Raw genomic sequence first — 20,175 nt, forward strand, 5'->3', positions numbered from 1 at the left:
CATGAATTATACTAAAATTAATAAAAAACATAAATTATAATAATTAATTTATCTCTCATTATATTAAATTTCTAGTTCTTTTTTTCCAAAAATTTTTCTAATTCATTAAATTTGTAATCATAGATATTTGAGATATTATTTTTGTCAACTTATATGTAAAATTAAAAAATTATTATGTAGATAAGTTTATTTATATTTAATATTATTCTTGTCAACCTACTCCCTCTGTTAAAAAATATAAGGCATTTTTTTAAGAGTTTGTTGTTCAAAAATATAAGATATTTATAGTCTTTTGAGATGTAATCATTGCTTTTTTTTTCAAAAGTATCCCTATTGATAAATGACTTTATATTTATTATAGAATATTTAATATAAGTAAATATAAAAAAATAGGGTTAGTTTAAAAGTAGGTAACTACTTTATTGGGGGTGAGATTAGGTTAAAAATACCTTACATTTTTTAACGGAGTAAATATACATTATAATTAACGTTTAGAAATTTCAATGACTCTTAAAAAATATTTATATTAAAGATGAGTATTTTAGTCTAAAATATATAATTTAATGGTTTACTAACGATTGGATGGATAGAACTAAAATTTTTAAAAATAGAGGAGAAGTATGTGTTATGTAAATTTTGATTTTATGAAAGATTTATATAGATTTTAAAAGTAGAAGTGTGGGCCTTGTAATTGAATTAAAATAAACATTAGAAAGAAATGTTGGTATATTTTACATTTTAAATTAAAATATAACATCCTTTTGATTCTTTGTCCATTTATTATCTCTCTTTCCATTAGTGCTCTCATGTCCAAGTATTCCTCAACTCGAAGGATACTTGTAGAGTAAGGGACAATAGGAAGGAGAGAAAATAAGAGAAGAGAAAAAAAAAGTGAAGGAATGCAATTTTTTCTCATTGTGTATAGCTGAACAAAAGAAAATAGGGAGAAAAGAAAAGTTATTAATTTTATATGGACAATAATTGTAACATCCTGAAAATTAATGCCCTGGTAATTAAACTAATTAAGGGTAATTAAGTAGAATTATTATGGTATGTAGTTAGAGAGAATTAATGAATGCTTTTGAGATATGTTTTTAGCCTTAAGTTTGTGCTCGGAGTGAAGTCGGGTCACTTAAATATCAAAAAGGGAGGAAAAAAATAAAGGAGAATACCTCTGTGTTAGATGCTGCAGTGTGTGTTTCGTGTGTTGTGGCACATTTGGCCAAAAAGATCATTCATATCAAATAATTCATTTTCAAAAATATTAATTAATTAATAGACAACTATAGAAAAAAGATTTTCCTTGATTACCTTAAACTTTCAAGAGATCAAAGGTTTACCCCTCAAGTTAATACTTTCAAGCTTGCTCTCAAGCTCAAACCAGTGCACAGACGATTAATCTATAATTAATCATATTTAAAATTATTACTATCATCATTTACACAAGTAAAGCTTCAAATTTCAATTCTATCATATCCCAAAATTCTCATTTCCAAACATCTAAGCTTACCTATGGGTTTCTTAACTTCCATCTACCCTAACCAATAACATTAAATTCCTAGCTCATCATTAATGGTATTCAAACCTCTCCAACTACCTTATTTATTATGAAAATTTGGCTATCAATGCCTCTCTAACAACCAAAATGTGTAAACACATAAATCTTAAGTTTAAATACTTTGAATAATTCCCATTAACTCTATTTGAGTTAATGTGTTTGGACTCATAACTTATAAAGACTAAAAATCAACTCCCCTCAACAAACTCTAATAAAAAACTTAAGAAAACAGGTTAGGAAGGAAGAAGAAAGGGTTAAGAGATTTATTCTTGATATTTGATAGCTTCAAAATACCTCCAATCTTTTCAAAATTGAAGCCTTAGCAAAGCAAGTGTCGAGCTCTATATTTTTTCTTTCTCAACTCTTATATTATTCATCTTAAAATACACCTATTTCTATAGAAAGTAGACCATGCGTCATGGTTCATGTCACATGCGTCGTGACTTGTGGTGCATAAACTTTAGTTAACCTATTTGGTTAACAAATGTGATGTTGGATTTGAAATATTTAAAATATCACAAGTATGTTTTAAAAAGAAGAAGTTGATAATTTGACAAAATGATCGTGTTGTTGCATTAGTTGAGAACAATGCATGAATAAAATAGGTATGTGAATATGATATAAGTGCATGAGAATGAGGATGACAATTGTGTGAGATATATGGTGCTCACGTATGATAGCCTGGTATTATACATGTATCTGTGTTAAAATATGTAAGCATGATTCACTGTATGATCAGATTGGTGGGGGTTTGCCTTAGGAGAGGAGTGGATAAATCCACATGGTATGTTATGGCTGCCTTTCAATAAATGAATGCTAGCTTGTCTCACTATTTGTCATGAAACTCGAACCTAATCCATGGGAGTTTGCCTAGCTATCTTTACTGGTTTATCAAGAAGACAAGCTAAGGGTTTTACAACACCTCAAGGATTTTAGAATGGGAGAAGCTATAGTTTGAAAGTGAGTGTAGTGATCTTTGGCCCGATTACTCCTCATAATTAAAGAACTTGGGTATTCTATTTACACAGATGAAGCCTTATTTGAATTATAGTTTATAATTTCAGACAAAGAAAATAAGGAGGATATAAGGAGGAATCGATCATGCATATTATCCAATGTGTCATATGGTTATTAAGTTCATAGCAAGTTGTGATTATTGACATGCCATTATCATATGGTTGTCAGTATTGTGGCAATGAGCACTATTATGTGATTGGAAAGATGTGTGATGATATGTACATGTATGTGATATGAGAGAAACATGTTTATGTGGATATGCAATTACTTTCTCATTATATGTTTAAATGTCAATTGATATGCAATTGTATAGAATAGATGCACCTTAGTTATTAAGTGATTATACTCAACCCTCTCTTTTAACATTTTACAAGGTCTAATTGGGTATGGAAAGGGAAAAGCTCCGGAGGCTTAAGAGTATTGTTATTCCTATTGTAAAACCTCCCTACTAAATTTATTTTGTTTTATGTAATTAAACAATATTGTCAATTTTAGGAATGCATTTTGAGTATACTTACAGTATATGGATAGTTATGATTGATTGCTATTTTTTGGGCCTTAAAAATTGTGTATGTAAATTTGATTATTTCTTATAAGACCAAAATATTAATACAAGTATAGAAATGATATAAATGTTACTTATTTGCAAGAATATTGATTTAATGAAAAATTTTTGACCTCTCCCATTGTTTTGATATTGAGGGGTTGAGGTTTGAAAATAAATATTGGTTAATGTTTTGTGCATGTGGTGTGTTACACACGTAGTCCCAAGTCTATTAAGTACTTTCTAAGTGCTAATTTTTGGCACTTGTATGTGAGTTTTAGACACCCTTTGAGTTGAGGAAAGTTTAAAAAGTAGTAGAATTGTGTTTAAATGTTCAACTCCTTTGTGTGAAATCTTTCAGGAGGAAAATCCATGCCATTAATTAGATTATGAAGAGAGCTTTATGTAGATATATAGATCATCTCAATTAGATGTTGAATAAAGAAATATGGCGTGTCAAAAATTTACCCTGTCAAACTATACAATGCACCGTGACACATGACACAACATAGAGTGTGCCGTGGCACACAAAGTGTATGCCGCTATGCATCCCCATTGTCTACAATGCTGTCTTGTTTTCAATAAAAATTTCAGTTGCTTTAAATCATTTTCGATATCCTATGCTTCCGTATTTATATTTTACTCTGATTCTAGTTTACAAAATGATATTCATGTATTCCTTTAAGTTTGAAAACTTGAGATCTCATTTATGCAAATATTGAAAACTTGATAATCCAATTGGGTTAATCAGATTATGACCTTGGTTTCAGTGTTAATTGTAGATTAATAAGGGCGGCCTTACAATAATAAAATTATTATTTATAAAAATATTATATAAAATAAAATTTAATATTTGGACATATTATATATATAATAATTTCTATAATATATTATTGATTGAATAAAAACATAATTACAAATTATTTTATCCAATACTAACCAAAAATTATTTTATTTAATTTATATCTTTATTTATTAAATTATTAAATATAAAATAATCTTAAAATTTTAAAACTATAACCAAATACAAGGAATTTAATTGAAAATTTAGAATTAGAATTTTTCTAATAGAATTAAATATATTGCTTATTTAACAAAAGTTCATGATCAAAATATAATTACACTACGAATATAAAATCTTGAAATTGGTGAGTGAATTTGAAAATGAAATTTTCTTTGCAAAATCTGTGTATATTGAAAAAAAAATTTGGAAATAAAAATATATAGATCCTACATGTTATTTTTTTCCTAATTTTCTCTCCATAGTCAAACAGAGAAAATTGCTATATTTTTTTCACTTTTTTCTATCCCTTAATTTTCTTTCCTGCTAAGCACAACATTAGATTAGATTGGGTTAGTTCTGTCTTTTGGGTCCGTTTGTTTTTTGTTTTTGTTGTCTTGCTTAGCGTTTTATACCCAGGGCCCATATATGATGGTTTTCCCAAAGATTATTTTGTGTGGGTTGTATACATTATGGGTGAGCGTTCTAGACCCAGATGATTCAATAAGAAGTTTTTTTAGGGATAACATAACTTTCGTTCTTCAAATTTATTTCAACTATCAAATTAATCTCTTAAATTTAATTTTAATTCATTTGGTCTCCTAAATTTTTTAAATTATTATGTTAGTCCTTTAAATTTTAAAATACAAATTAACCATTAAATTAATCTAATGTGTAATGTATATTGATGACTTGAAATATATATGCAGCTAAATGAGAACAAATTAGCTCTCAAATCAATTTGATTTTTATGAATCTAATCCATTATATTCCAATTTGTTCTTTGTTTCTAAAAATTTGTGAGTATATTTTTTCCTACATAAATAATTACACTTTTTTCATTAATCTATATTGTTACCATCAACATTCCCTTATCAATGTTTCTAAAATTTAATCGTGTTATTTCCTCTCTAAATAATAAGGATTTAATTAATAACTGAGGCAAATGTAAGGAACTAATCGATAAAAATTAAACTTGAGAGAAATTTGATAAACTAAAAAGTTTGTTATATTGTTTTTATTGTTTTTGTCCACTTTCCTATAATACTCACAAGATTTTAAAGAAAAAAGAATGCTGCGCAACTGAACATTTAGAGCATTTCTTGTCAACGATACCCGTGAGAATCCCTCAAAGAGGGCTGATCAAGTGAAGATTTGAATTAATATGAAGTGAATTGGATAGGTAACAAACCTAACATGCTTAAATGTTTCAAGATATTAAGTGGCAAGGGGAAAAAACCAAAAAGAAAGGGGAAAAAAAAAGTCTACATGAAAAAAATTAATTTATAAAATTAAGTGTATTTAATAATCTGACACATGATCACGAACCATCGGAGGAGACTGGGTCAAAGTCTGTCACTCTTGACGCCATCAGCCTCAATCAATCAGATGTCCACTCAACGTGATCATGTGAGGGTCCGGTCGGGACAACAGCGGACTAAAAGCACACATTCACACTGGTAAGAAAAAAAGAAAGGAGCGATGCGATATGTTGTGAGCTAAATTGAACTACAGAGCAAAATCATTGGCCCCAAAAGCTTTGGAAACCTTTGGAAAACGAGTAAAAAATGGAAAACTGCCAATTATCTTGTGTAATGAAAACTTATGACCAGTGCGTAAAATGTTTCAATTTTCATAAATTTCATAATATAAAAGAAAAGAAATTACGGGTTGGAGGGAAGCGAGTAACGGAGTCAATCCACGTCCACGTCTCCACTGCGTCCATGATTTGGATGCTTGTGAAGAAAATTAAGAGGCCGTCGCTACAGTCTTTTCCTTCATCCTTGGGCGTCGACTTTACAGAGGAAGCTTCGCGAACTCGATCGAATGATCAGGATTTATTATGCGAGCGCAGAGGATCTATTCTCTAGCAAAGCTTAGCCTTTCACGCGTTCTGCATTTAATCCTTTTTTTTCTCCTGTTGTTTTTGTTTTTTCAACTTATTGTAATTTGAACGTGTGAGTATATTAACGAAGTTTATATCTACCGCGGTCGTAGTTAAATCTTTGGGAGAATTTTAATTAAAAACTATAAACATAATTTAATTATTAAAGAGTCCCAAAATGTGAATTTTATTTTAATTCATAAGGATTGAAGTGAAAATAATTTTAATGATAAAAAAATTAAAATACCCTTCACTTGTTAATTTTCTTCTAAATGCAAAATCATTGATTATTAATTTTCTTTCTTTACTTGTTAATTTATTAATATGAGTTATACATTATATAAATTGATTTATCAATAATTATACAAGATTTAAATATCTATTGTTCAAACACAAACAACAATATCAGTTGTTAAATTATTAAATTTACTTGTTAATTTATTTATTTGTAAATTACAATCAATATTAGTAAATTAATAAGTAAAAATAGCAAATTAAAAATTGATGTTTTACAACGTATATTGGTAAATTGACAAGTGAAGTAACAACTAATAATTTTACATTTTGGACAAAATTAATAAGTGAAAGATATTTTAATTTTTTTACTAATAAAATTATTTTACTTCAGTCCTCTTAGAATGAACTGAAATTTTAAAATTTTTTAAAACTTATTAATAATTAAGTTACATCAATAGTCTTTGATTGAAATTCTCCCTAAATCTTCATAGGCATATTTAAAAATATAAGAATATTGAAAAAGGATGAAATTATAAAAACTTAAAGTAGTGAAAGAATACAAAAAAATCTAGTAATGAAATATGCTAAAATATATACATACATATATATATATATATATGTGGATAGATAGATAGATCAACAATTGTATTTTTCAATAATTGAGCGCATATGTAAGCAGTATGAGATTACATATATGAAGGGCGATGGTGGTGGTGGAATCCAAGCATTTCGGGCATAAAGTGTTTGCATCATTTTTGAAGGGGAGACCACCTTTAATTTCTACTCCCGAAAAAATTGATTGGATCATTAAATTTTATATATATATATATATATATAACCGCCTTGAAGTTTAGATTGTGCGTAGATAATTGACCTCGTCCCCAACATCTGGAACATGACTATAAACCGCACTTAAATTATATACTATTTACCTTATTGTCTAGCATTAATTTGTAGACTATGACGTGGCAGGAATCAGTTGGGAGTCCATGGCTCGGATGCGCGTGAAGAAAAGTAAGAGGCCGTCCCCACAAGCTTCGTCCTCCATCTGTGCGCGTCATTACATGATTACAAATGAAGCTTCGTGTACTCGAATGATCAGGGATTTAAACGCGCGCGCTGAGATTGTTATTTGACGATCTTAGCTAGCTTTACTTCCCGAATACTCTCTCTAAAAATCCTCCTTATATCCATCAGAGATGGGTTTCAATAGTGCACTACTTTTCAAACTGGTACTGCCATTCTGCACGGTTGCCGCCGCCGCGGCGGTGGCTGCAACCAAACCGGGTTGCAGCAGCTCGTGCGGGAACGTGAGCATCCCCTATCCCTTTGGAACCAGCGAGAACTGCTACATAGACGAAAGGTTCTTCATCAACTGCACAACAATCACGTCCTCATCGGGACAACCAAAAGCGTACCTGAGAGGCGGCGACGTACAAGTCCTCGACATCTCACTGGATATCGGTGAATTAACTGTCTTGGCAGACGTTTCCAAGCATTGCTATGATTATACATATCTACCATGGAACTCCATTGAGTTCGAAAAGTTCACTATATCCAACACGAAGAACATATTCACGGTGGTGGGCTGTGACACCGTCGCTTCCATCAGAGACTTGACAGGGAGCGGCTTTCAAACAGGCTGCATGTTGAGGTGCAATAACGAGAATTTTGAGGTTGAAGATGGATCGTGTTCTGGTGTGGGTTGCTGCCAGACCAGTTTCCCCAAAGCCATCTGGAACTACAATATCAGCCTCAGTAGTTTTAACAACTACAAGGACGTGAGGGACTTTAACCCCTGTGGCTACGCGTTTGTTGCCAAGAACGGATCCTTCAACTTCTCCTATCAACAACTCCTCAATCTAAGCGGCACGACTGAGTTTCCCGTCGTTATGGATTGGGCTGTTGAGGATCAGACATGCGATGAAGCCAAGAAAAATACAAGCAGATCATTTGCCTGCAAGCAGAACAGTAGATGCCAAGATTCAATAAGTGGCGCTGGCTACCTCTGTTTCTGTGAAGATGGGTTCCAAGGTAACCCCTACATGTCTGACCCCGATTCAGGTTGCAAAGGTCAGTTTGTTTTTAACTTTCAACCAAGTTTAATTTGTTTATATGTTTAGGTTCTGTGTGCGCGCGTGTGAGAGAGACCACACCCTAAGAAATATAGATATGACATCCAGTACAAGATTTTGATTTTGCAGATATTGATGAGTGCGAGGGAGAGAATCGGTGCAGTAGGAGATGCCACAACGTGGAAGGCAATTATACGTGTTCTTGTCCGCCGGGATACAGAGGCGACGGCTATAGAGACGGCACAGGCTGCGAGTTCCCTGTCATGCAAATTTCATTAGGTCAGAATATAGCACACCTCGACTTTTGACTCACCTTATAGCCGCCTTTTTTAACTTATTTCTGCTGGGGCTCGCATGTATCCATACATACATATATAAATGCCTACTCTATTATAATGTCATATTAAGTGATCTTTTACTGTTAAATTACGTGAACAAATTAAATGGAAGGAGGCGATTGATTTGGATTTAAAATTAAAGTAGCTTATCATCTATCATTTGTTGAATTTAATAAAGGTTGCAGATATATTAACAATTTTGGCATCATATTTTAACAATAGAGAAAGGGGTGAGTCGGCCCCCGTGGCGAGATGGGCCCACCTCCCTATCTCTCTATCCCTGGGACTCTCCTATAGCAAGAGAAAATTAAGTCTATTGGGGGATCAATGATGACATAGGAAGTAAACAGAACTCTAGCGTTCAAAACAATGGTTCATTATATTGATTAGCAAAACTGGTAGCTAGTCTCTATGTACTATTGGAGAATGCATGTTTTATATAATATTTTAAACATCATTGTTTGCAGGCATTTCTATAGCCTTACTTGTTGTCTTTACACTAGTCTCCACACTATGTTGGGGACACAAGCAAAGAGCACTTATACAACTTAGGAGAAGATACTTTGAGCAAAATGGGGGAAATATGCTACAACGGCTTCACCAACAACAAGGATACACCGATAGAACCAAGATATTTACTGAAGAGGAGCTTAAAAATGTCACGAACAACTTTGATGAAAGCAAGATCCTTGGTCGTGGAGGACAAGGCACAATTTACAAAGGCATATTACCAGATAGCACACCTGTTGCCATTAAAAAATCCAAAATAGGAGGAGGTCCTGGACAAATTAAGGATTTTATAAATGAAGTGGCTGTGCTTTCCCAAATCAATCATAGAAATGTGGTTAAACTTCTTGGGTGTGTCTTGAAACGGAAGTTCCTTTGTTAGTTTATGAATTTGTGGACAATGGCACCCTTCTTTCCCATATAGACCCACTAAAGAATGAGCACTCTCTTTTGTGGGAGACTCGATTAAGAATAGTTGCAGAAACAGCTGAGGCCATTTCATATTTACATTCTGCTGCTTCTATTCCAATTATTCATCGAGATATTAAATCTGCTAACATATTATTAGATCATGATTATAGAGCAAAAGTTTTTGACTTTGGGGCTTCAAGACTTGTTCCACTTGATGAAGTTCAAGTTACTACTATGGTTCAAGGAACACTAGGATATCTAGATCCAGAATACCTTCTTACAGGTCTGTTGAATGAAAAAAGTGATGTTTATAGCTTTGGGGTCGTGCTTGTAGAGTTACTCACTGGGAATAAAGCTGTTGAATTCAGTAGGCCAAAACAGAGAAATTTGGCAATGTACTTCATGGCCTCAATGAAAGAAGACAAGTTATGGGAGATTCTTGACAAGCGAGTGTTAGATCAGAAGAATGCAGAACAACTAAAGGAAGTTGCTTTCTTAGCAAGGAGGTGCATTAGAGTTAATGCAGAGGAAAGGCCAACTATGAAAGAAGTAGCGATGGAATTAGAAGGTTTGATTGCCATGGAAAAGCATCCTTGGGTAAAGGGCAAGGATATGGTGTCAGAAGAATGTGAATACTTGCTTGATCATATAGCTTATGGATTTGGGAATGCTAGCGCTAGCAATTCAGCTGGCTATGATACCATACAAAAACAAATAGCATTTGAGATTGAAGATGGACGGTGATCATTTCATGTTAGTATGTCACAGCTGTTTGAGCTACTCTTTCCACTCTTGTAAACAGAACAACCTCCACTTTTTTTGTTTCTCTTTTACTTTATTATTAGTAATTACTTCAAATATATACAATGTCTTAATACTGGACCTTCAGATGGAGAAACTTGATATAACAGTGCAGAAAAAAATAGTGAATATAAAATACCTCAAATGTTAGTGAGAATTAGAAAAAAACATGCCCAATAAAAATACAAGATCTTACACTGCTGTCATATTTAACAAAGCCACCCGAATACTTTAAGTGCAAGATTATTTTGCATCATAATAAATTAGATTTTTTTCCATGATCTAACAGTTCTCGTGAGTAAAGATTGGGAATGAGAAATTACATATCAAAAGTAGCACTAACAAGGCTAAAGGCTATCTTTCATTTAAATTTCTAAAATTATTCTGCAAGACAAAGTATGACGTAGCAATAACCTGGAAAGACGCATGAGCTAGGAAGGAGAGAAAAATTCTTCAACTATAAAATAAGAATATATTCTCATTTAATTTTCTATATGCATGCGGTTACAAAATAAATAAAAATAATCAGACCTTGAATTTTTGCCAACTTATCACATTGTCTTAATGTCCAGATAGGCAACTTGAATACAAAATTCTAATTAAAGCTATAATATTCAAAAAGATATTTGAAGTCCTGAACTTTAATATGGATGCCAATGGATAACAACATACTAAAACACTCATGATTCAATATTGTCCAACATAATATACTGAAGACAATGAAAGTAAAATGAACATGATATTTAGAAGTTAAAAAATTACATTCTTTTTTTATAAAAATAAAAGTCATTGAATGATAATTATTCGAGCATAACAAACATTATAAACAAGAGAGCCTTGATAACAATTATATTCTCTGAAGTTCAATTAAAGATTCTGGGACCTGGGGCTGATGTCCTCTGGCAGAGTTAGTAATCCTTTTTTTTGCCAGATTTGCTACAAACTTCTGATGTGCGTGCAATGCATATAGGTAAGGGCATTTGGAATAAATAAAAGGAAAAACTATATCTAAGGACTAACACATGACAAAAGTTAAATTAAGGTCATGTTTGGTAGGAAAGAATCATTTTTAAGAGAAGGGAAAGAGGAGGGGGAGACAAAAGGTTTTCATGAAAGTCTTTTGGGACAATGGCATTCAAGGCCCTCTTAAAGAAATTTATTGTAATAAGGGCTCATAAATTTTACATCAGATATTGTCAATAACATATATGTGTTTTCATAAAATAATATCTGATGCAAAATTTATGGGCCCTTATTATGATAAATTCCCCTCAGATGGCCTTAAATGTCATTCTCTCGAGCTTTTTTTACAAGTCAAAAATGTGTTTAATAGAAATGGAAAAGATATAGTTATATTGTTTATCATGAAGGCATGAAAAACTAGAAAGGAAAAAATTAGAGAGAATATCATTAAAAGATCCTTAAAAGAATTTAATGTTTGACAAAAACTTCTAACAAGTAAACATTTACAATTAACAAGTAAAGTTTAAATTTTAATAAGTATCAAATATGTCAAAATTTTTGTTAGATATTAAATTCTTTTAAAAGTCCTTTATTGGTATTCTCCTGCAAAATAATTGCGCACACAAAAATGTTATTCAAACAAAATCATTGGATGGATCTGGAGAAGAATAAAGGCATTAATTCCACAAGCTTCATGGCTTCAAACCTCGAGCATCACACACAAATGAGTTTAGGAACAGCAGCGCGAAGGGTCTTCGTCTGAATTTGACAAATCTGGAGAGAAGGCAACATGTTCTTGAGCAAAGGCTTTATCTGGGATGAACTGGTGGCATTGAACACAATCCCCAACGGCTTCACTCCTTTAGCAACTAGATGTAACAATAGAAGGGTTTTTCAAGGGTTCAACAAAGGGTGATGTGGTTAGTATAATTGATAACTCAGAAGAAATGAGGATAAATTTTAGATTCAATGAAAGAAACTCAGTTCCATAGTGCGAACACCGTATTTTGCCGGGATATTTTTTTAAATTTAATAAAATAATAATAATAAATAACTAAAAAATATAAAAATAAAATTTAATCTTTTTTAGGATTATATTTTCAAAACAAAAAAATTTAATTGATAGGATTTAATTTTATTTTAGATAATCTTTTATTGGCTAGGATTTTAGTTCTTTTAGTTCAAAAAAAAACAAAAAATATATAAAAATATGAAAAATTTTAATCCTTTTTATGGTTATATTTTCAAAAAATATTTGTCCCTTGAACCAATTTCAGAAATTAATAAACATGATCAAAAATCAAAAAGAAAAGAATTATAGTTTTTTTAAAAAAATAATAATATTCCAAAATATCTCCACTCTCGGTCAGACATGGACGAGAGAAGGAAAAACAGAAGAAGCATAGGCATTCACTAGAAAAATTGAGACACACACGAAAAAACACAGAGTAGGGTAGCCATGCAAAGACATACACTCACGCAAACACAGCCAGTAGAACACACGAACACATAAAGAAACCTGAGCTGCAGACGCCGAAAGAACCAGAGGCACTCTATTAAGCACAGTACACAGAAACCAGAAGGAACACATGAACACAGCAATGCAGAGAGAGACAACAGACATGAAACACAGAAGAAGCAGAAACACGAAATCACAGATTGCAAAAAAAGCTTCATAGAAAAAAACACAGCAAGCAACCAGATACACTTTCTGCCAACAGAAGGAAAACAGAGCCAGAGAAGTAAAAGCTGGATATGCACATTACAGTACATGAAAAAAGCAGAAAAAGTGCACACAAAACACAAAAGGAGAGAGCAGCAAGCACACATGAAAACACAGTGACAGAAAAGCAAAACACATAGCCACGCATGCACGGGAAGAACGCTAGAAAAACAGAGCAAAGAAAAAAAGGAGAGAAAAGCTGGAGAGAAGAGATGGAGAGAAAAACTAGAACTGGAGAGAGAAACCAGACAGAAAAAAAGAATAAAAAACAGAGCATAAAAGACAAAGAGGGAGCAGTGACCAAAGGAGGAAATGGGAGAAGCTTGAACAGAGCATAAAGAAGGAGCAGAAAAAAGGGAAGAGAAAGAAGAAGAGAAAAACGAGAAGGAGACCGAAAGAACACAAAGAAAGATGGACGAGAAATAGGGGAGAAAACCGAGAAGGAGACTGAGAGAACACAAAGAAAGCTAGACGAGAAAAATGAAAAAAAAACAAAGCTCTACCTCTGGCTTCTTTCCAAGCCTCAATCCTCTTCCACATTCGCATCAGCCTCCTCTATTCCTCTACTGTCATCTCCAAAGTCCAAAAGGATCAGCACGTACATTCGGCATATGAGGACTACCTGGAGCTCCTTGAGGATTCCGTCAACGTGATCCATCTCTCCCTCATTTCAGTCGTGCCATCCCCACTCAAAGGCTGCAATGGGGCTACCAATGATGTGTTCACATGTCTCAGCATTACCTTGTTGGATCAAGACAAAGGTAGTGAAGGTTATGCGGGGAGGTAACGGTTAAAAGGTATGGTTTGATTGAATAATATTGTTCTCTTTTCTCCTTTTCTTTCCAATATCGTATGCATGGAGGACATAAGTTTGCATGACTTCTTAACTAGTTATTTATAAAATATTTTGTATAATTTTGTGTCTTTTAATAATTTAAAGGTACAGTTCTATTCAAGTTTTGAGATTCTTGACACTTGAAAATTAATTATCAAGTTCGTCTACTAATTTTGAAAATTTAATGAGTTCTTCATCTTACGATTTTGGTGTCTGCAAAATAGACTCGTGATAGTTTGTATTATATGATATCCAAGGGGTTTAATCTAGGTATGTTTAGTTTTGCACGTTTGATTCCCAAATTGCCTTTCAACCTTTTATTACTATATGTAACGTGTGATGGCATGGGTTGATTCTTATATTAATCTTTGTTCATTTGTGGAAATTTATTCATGCATAATACTTCACGGTATTTTCTATTTCTATATGTTGTTATGATTTCCTTATAAGAGGTTAAAGTATAAAAAGAAAAGAGAGAGAGAGAGAGGGAGATACACACACACACACACCCCTATTTATGGTTTATTTGTCGTGTGAGATTTTAAGAATCTCCGTAAACATTTAGAAGATTTTGTACCGTGTAAATCAATAAGATTTCACAGGTATAAAGATCAAGATTTTTATATTAAAAATATGTGTTATATAATTACGCATTAAAATATATTCAAAGTGAATATTATTTAATATTTTTATCATATGAGACCTTGTATCTCTGCAGATATTTAGAATAATCTTATATCATGTAAATCAATAAGGTTTCACAGATATGAGAGTAAAACTTATATGTTAATATGGATTTAAAGGGCCCATCATTAAATTTAACTTTCTTTTTTTATAACCCAGATTAATAATTTATTTAAGTATCATGTGAGATTTCAAAAATCTTCATAAAGATTTAAATTAATCACATCATCATGAGGATAATAAGTCCTCGCAGATGTAGTGATTACTGATTTTTATAATAAATAAATAATTTTTGTAAATAATCATGTAATACACAATTTAGAAAAATTAATTAATCAAATTAATAAATTTAAGTTGTAATCACATTTACTAATTATATCTTTCAGTCATGTGAGATTTTTAAATTTTTGTAGACTTTTAAGATAATTGTATTATCGTATGAGTCAATAAGACTCTGCAGATATAACAATTAAGTTTTTAAAATATATATATATATATATAAATTATATATTAAATTAATTAAATTAAAGACATATTTAAATTTAATTCCTTTATCGTGTGAGATTTTGGAATCTCCGCAGATATTTAGGATAATCATATTACTGTATAAGTCAATAAGGCTTTGCAGGTATGATGATTAAGAACCTTTAAAACATGTATATACACACTTAAAATATATTTTTAACACTTAAAATATACATAAGAATATAAAATAAATTAAATTGTCAAATTCTTTTATCGTGTGAGATTTCAGAATCTCCACAGATATTTAGAACAACTGCATTACCGTATGAACCAATAAGGCTCTGCAGGTATAACAGTTAAATTCCCAATCATAAAATATAAAAGAAAAATAATTTTAAACTCTTTTCTTTCTTTATTCCAAAAATTCAAAAATTGAGAAAATAATTAAAATTAAATTACTTTTTGCAATTTAAAACACACATATCAAAGTTTAAAAAATTATTTTATTTGCAAAATGGTGAATTATTTATAATTAATTTCTCTTCAAAAAATATTTTTATACCAATAACTTTTAAGCCCGAACTACGTGGATTTTGATCCCCATCATAGGGTACGTAGGCCTCAAAGTCAGATTCTGAGTCAAGTTCGTCCTCCTTCATAAATAAATAAATATTTCTCACCTAATTTCTATCATTTTTATATCAAACACATAAATATAAAAGGGATAATTAAAATAATTATAAAACTATATTAATAGAACACAACAAATTTTAGGTAACCGTTCTCACGAACGGGTGTTGTGGGTGCCTAACACCTTCCCCACACTCAACCAACTCCTGAACCTATTCTCTGTTTTTGCAACCACCCTTATCCTCCATTAATCGGTTTCCCAAGATTTCCCTCAAAATCTCAGTGGCGACTCCTCGTTCGATCTGGTTCCCACCGCGAAGGGCAGGACCTCCGCTTGCACACCATCTACGTCGCATTTTTTTGGGTGCGACACATAGCCTAAAGGAAGAAGAGCTTCTTCCTTGAGAGAAGCATAGATCTCTAAGAAGCCTAGATCTACTGTACCAAGCATAGTTCTCTAATGTCACGATTCATGATTTTTCATAAGGTTAAGCTCATCTAGATTGTTCCAAAATCCTCCAGAAGTCCCTTGAGAAGGCTAGAGTATGCAAGGACATTCTAAAGAAATCCATACAACCCTAACATGAATATTTTAATATAGACTCTAGATATTTTCATATAAATATTTAAATATTTATTGTAAATATCTAGTAGAGAATTCTAAGGAATCAACGGTAACCGTAGGATCGATTTAATCTCCACCATCCATTAAGGAGGTGAGAATTTTTTAGATTCAAGGGGAAGCCTATAAATACCTATCTCTCCTCATTTGTAACCATTATTGAGTTCTCAAGCAATACAACTCTCACATTTCTCAAGTTCTCTCAGTTGTCCTTTGCTCTTAAACTTTTTCTTTCCTCAACCTAACCAAGCATCTTTCTTTTCAACAAAATCAAGCTTACTTAGCATCTTCTAGTGAAGAATGTCTAAGTGCTGCGTAAGTTGAAAGACTAGCCCTATGACAATAAGCTCCCTTCATGCACACCATGTTCCTTTCATTTGTACTAAAAATGGCTTGAAAGATTCTTGAGAGTCACTATCAGGTTTTAGAAAAGATGCTCATGTGGTCAAAGTTATGGTAACTTTCCTAAATTCTAGTAGTAGCTTTTAAACTTTAAATCCCTAAAATCTAATGTTAACTATTGATCATTGGGAGTAATTGCAAATTTTGAGATAATTCAATTTGATTGTTATTCGATTTAGATCCTTTAATGTAATTTTTCTGAAATAAAAAGTTATTGCAAAATATTCTAACTTTGGAAACCAGAGTTCAATATAGTCTAGCCAAACCTCATCCAATCAAATCCCAATAAGCGCATGATAAAATTAAAGCAATAACCAGCTCATCATTCTATCTTTACCACTAACAAAGCATACATTCAATAAAGTGCATGATTTGTAAGAAATGTAAGTTTGAGCTAAGATCTACCTGACATAGACAGTTGTTTCTGAGGAACATATTCTGAAATGCCATACCGACTTTTTCTCAAACATTAATGTCTCGCACAGAACTAAATTTCCTTTATGTTATCTTGCATTCCTAAATCCCTTGATCCACAATAAAAGTTGCAAAACTCCATGGTTTTTGACAAGAAAAGAAACTTGACAAAACCTTCCAAACAATCTATAACATGGATCAATAATATAATTAATAAAAGTTGTAACTTAGAAAGTCAAGAAGAAAGACAAAATTTGAGCGATGTCAAGCAGATATAACTTGGGTTCACAGTGTTCAAAAGGCTAAGGTTTGCGATGTTCTACCTGGGGGCATTGCAAAGAGTGGCATTACTGTTCAGGCCGAAGACAACGAAGCATGCTTTCGGATAACATTTTTAATCGATTATTTAAAGGAAAATCGATTAAAAATGAAAATTATCTAAACACCTGTAATATGGGTTAATCAAGTTTTGGGTCAAAAATTGATTTTCTTCGGATGCTGAGGAACCAAGCGTTTGTGGAAAAGCTAACCACAAATGTTGGAAAAAATTACAAAGAAAGGTCTAAGAAAAAATTATAAAGAAAGTACAAAATTTAATAAAAATAAAACCAAACTCTCTTCTCCTTGTTTTCTTAATAAAATTCAAACTTTATATCTTTAAAAAATTGATGTTTGGTATTTAAAAATTAAATTATATAGTAATTTATTTAACTAAAATTGATTTTGATTAAATTGTTCAAACATCTTCAATTCTATTAAAATCTATTTTAAAAAAATAGTATTCAAATAGATTGCGTTATAACATAATCAATTATGATTAAAATCTATCAGTTAATCAATTATTTTTATTTTATTATATCCAATTAAGATTCAAACGGATACGAACAAGTTCAGGAAGAGGGAGAGAGTTGCTGAGAGAGGTGCTAATTTTTTTAATTCTTGACTTTGACTTGTTTTCCGGCTAAATATCATGTCAATACTGCATAAACATTAACGTGGTCCCACACCACCCAATTATTAACGGCCATTTTAAAAGGGATTCAGTTTTGATGCTGACTGTTCATATTTTTAATTTGAACATTTCAGATTTCATAAAATTTATTTTTATTTTTATTTATATTTATTGTAAAAAAATTATAAAATTTTAAAAAATTTATTTTATTATCAATATAGATATTGCAAATTTAATTTGGATAATCCAATTCAATATTAATTTTTTTTTAATTTTGTAAGTTGACTATTCAAATATACTTTAAATAGACTATGTTAAGAATGTATTTGAATAGTCAACTTATAAAAATTTAAAAAATTAGTATTGAATCAAACCATCCAAATTAAATATGTATTGTCCAGATTGATAGTAAAGTAGATTTATTAAAATTTTATATTTTATATTTTAATAAATATATAATAAAATATAAAAAAATAATAATAAATTTAGATCGTCAAGATTTTTTCGATTGCTCATTAGCACGTTGCTCATTATCATAGAAACTGACCCCCTTTTAACAGCAAGGGCGAAATAGATACTTTTGTTTTTAAAAATATAACTTTTAGCCCTCATACTTTACTCATATTTTGCTACTAGTTTATGTATTTTTTTATGCTATAAGTTCCTAAACTTTTATTTTTTATTGTTTTAGATCCCTCCATGAATAAAGTATAGGAACCTTGAAAGGATCTAAAACAATAAAAAATAAAATTATAAAGATTTAGAATATTGAAAAAAGTGCAGGGACCGAAAACAAAATACAAGCAAAGAGTACGGACCTAAAGTTATATTTTCTTAATTATGGTTAAAGTATACTTTTAATCTTATAATCTTATATAAGTTGTTAATTTAATCTCTTAATTTTATAAAGTATTTGTTTAGTCTCTTAATTATAATATTGTTAATTTTAAATGATTATTTTTATGCCAATTATTATTATTTTAAAAAAATTAAATTTAATACATCAACATTTTAAATTTTTTTAATATTTAATAATTTAATGTAAATTTTTTTTTAAAATAAAACTAAAAATATTAGTATTAAAAGACTTAATAATTTTATAAAATTGTGCAACTAAAATAAAATCATGTGTAAAATTAAGGGACAAAAGGTATACTTTAACTTTTAAGTTTTTTAAATTTTAATAGTTACGAAACAAATGATTTAAGATATTTGATACTTTTAAAAGAATTGTTAAAAAAACTACACCTTTATGTTTTGATTTTCAAATAAATGCGTGTTCGTTTTATATTTTTCACATAGTGCTCGATCAATAGGTAGATCCTAATATGGGGTCTGTCCTTATTCCAAAAACAAAAAAAACAAAACAAAGCAAAACAAAAATAAAGAAAGAAATTTCTGCTCAATCAATGATAAGCCGGTGGTTCTGCTTCTGTATACAAGAGCTGAGTCCGAAGCCTGAAACAGATATAAGATCCAGAAATTTTGATTGTGACCTGACATAACCCAAGGGTGACTCCATGCCCAAATGTGTTGGCCCAAACTAGTATATTGGATTTTCAAAATTTACGGATCTCATTTATTCAAAATTAAATATATATTTTTCAAAACTATTTTAAAATATTTTAATTACTAAAAAATGATAGGAATATAACAGTATGCATAAAAAATTTTAAGAAAATGTTTACAACAATATACTCAAATATACATATAGAATGAAATAAGTCATAATTCTTAAGAAATTAATTAACGTTTAGTATATATCATATATTTTTTGGTTTTTTAAGGTATCCTCATGATTGACAACTATGAAACTAATCTCTTAAAAAATATAAATGTCATTTAAAAGATTGTCCCCTTCTAATGATGCTCTCTACAAAACTTTTCCAGGAATTGAACTCTACAATTACTTCCTCCATCTAAAGTTTCATTAAATAAACTTTACAATTTTATTCTTTTAAAACAAAAAATAAATTTTTAAAAATACATTTCATTTGATATTCAATTTATGAAAAAATATTAAAGAAGGAGAATATAATAAAAATGATAATATTAAAAAAGAATAATTAATAAAATCTCGTTTTTATTAAAGTGTCGACTTTACAGAGGAAG

General features: G+C 30.8%; 1 protein-coding gene and 1 long non-coding RNA gene across 2 annotated transcripts; one reads left to right on the plus strand and one right to left on the minus strand.

The window, feature by feature from the left end:
- Positions 1 to 5,279: 5,279 nt before the first annotated feature.
- LOC129308363 (uncharacterized) lies at positions 5,280 to 5,912 on the minus strand. Its single transcript, XR_008592593.1, has 2 exons — positions 5,788 to 5,912; positions 5,280 to 5,576 (listed from the first exon to the last, which is right to left on the minus strand). It is a non-coding gene; the product is annotated as an uncharacterized LOC129308363 (long non-coding RNA).
- Positions 5,913 to 7,259: 1,347 nt separating this feature from the next.
- On the plus strand, positions 7,260 to 10,537 carry LOC129307958 (putative wall-associated receptor kinase-like 16). The gene is given in 4 exon segments (XM_054948911.1): positions 7,260 to 8,314; positions 8,446 to 8,595; positions 9,122 to 9,511; positions 9,514 to 10,537. Coding segments are annotated over 4 exon segments (2,217 nt in total). The 5' UTR covers positions 7,260 to 7,440; the 3' UTR covers positions 10,317 to 10,537.
- Positions 10,538 to 20,175: the final 9,638 nt, after the last annotated feature.

Source organism: Prosopis cineraria, unplaced genomic scaffold, assembly GCF_029017545.1.
Source record: "Prosopis cineraria cultivar Desert tree isolate PC_DT_omini unplaced genomic scaffold, ASM2901754v1 PC4, whole genome shotgun sequence".
NCBI classification, from domain to species: Eukaryota; Viridiplantae; Streptophyta; class Magnoliopsida; order Fabales; family Fabaceae; genus Prosopis; species Prosopis cineraria.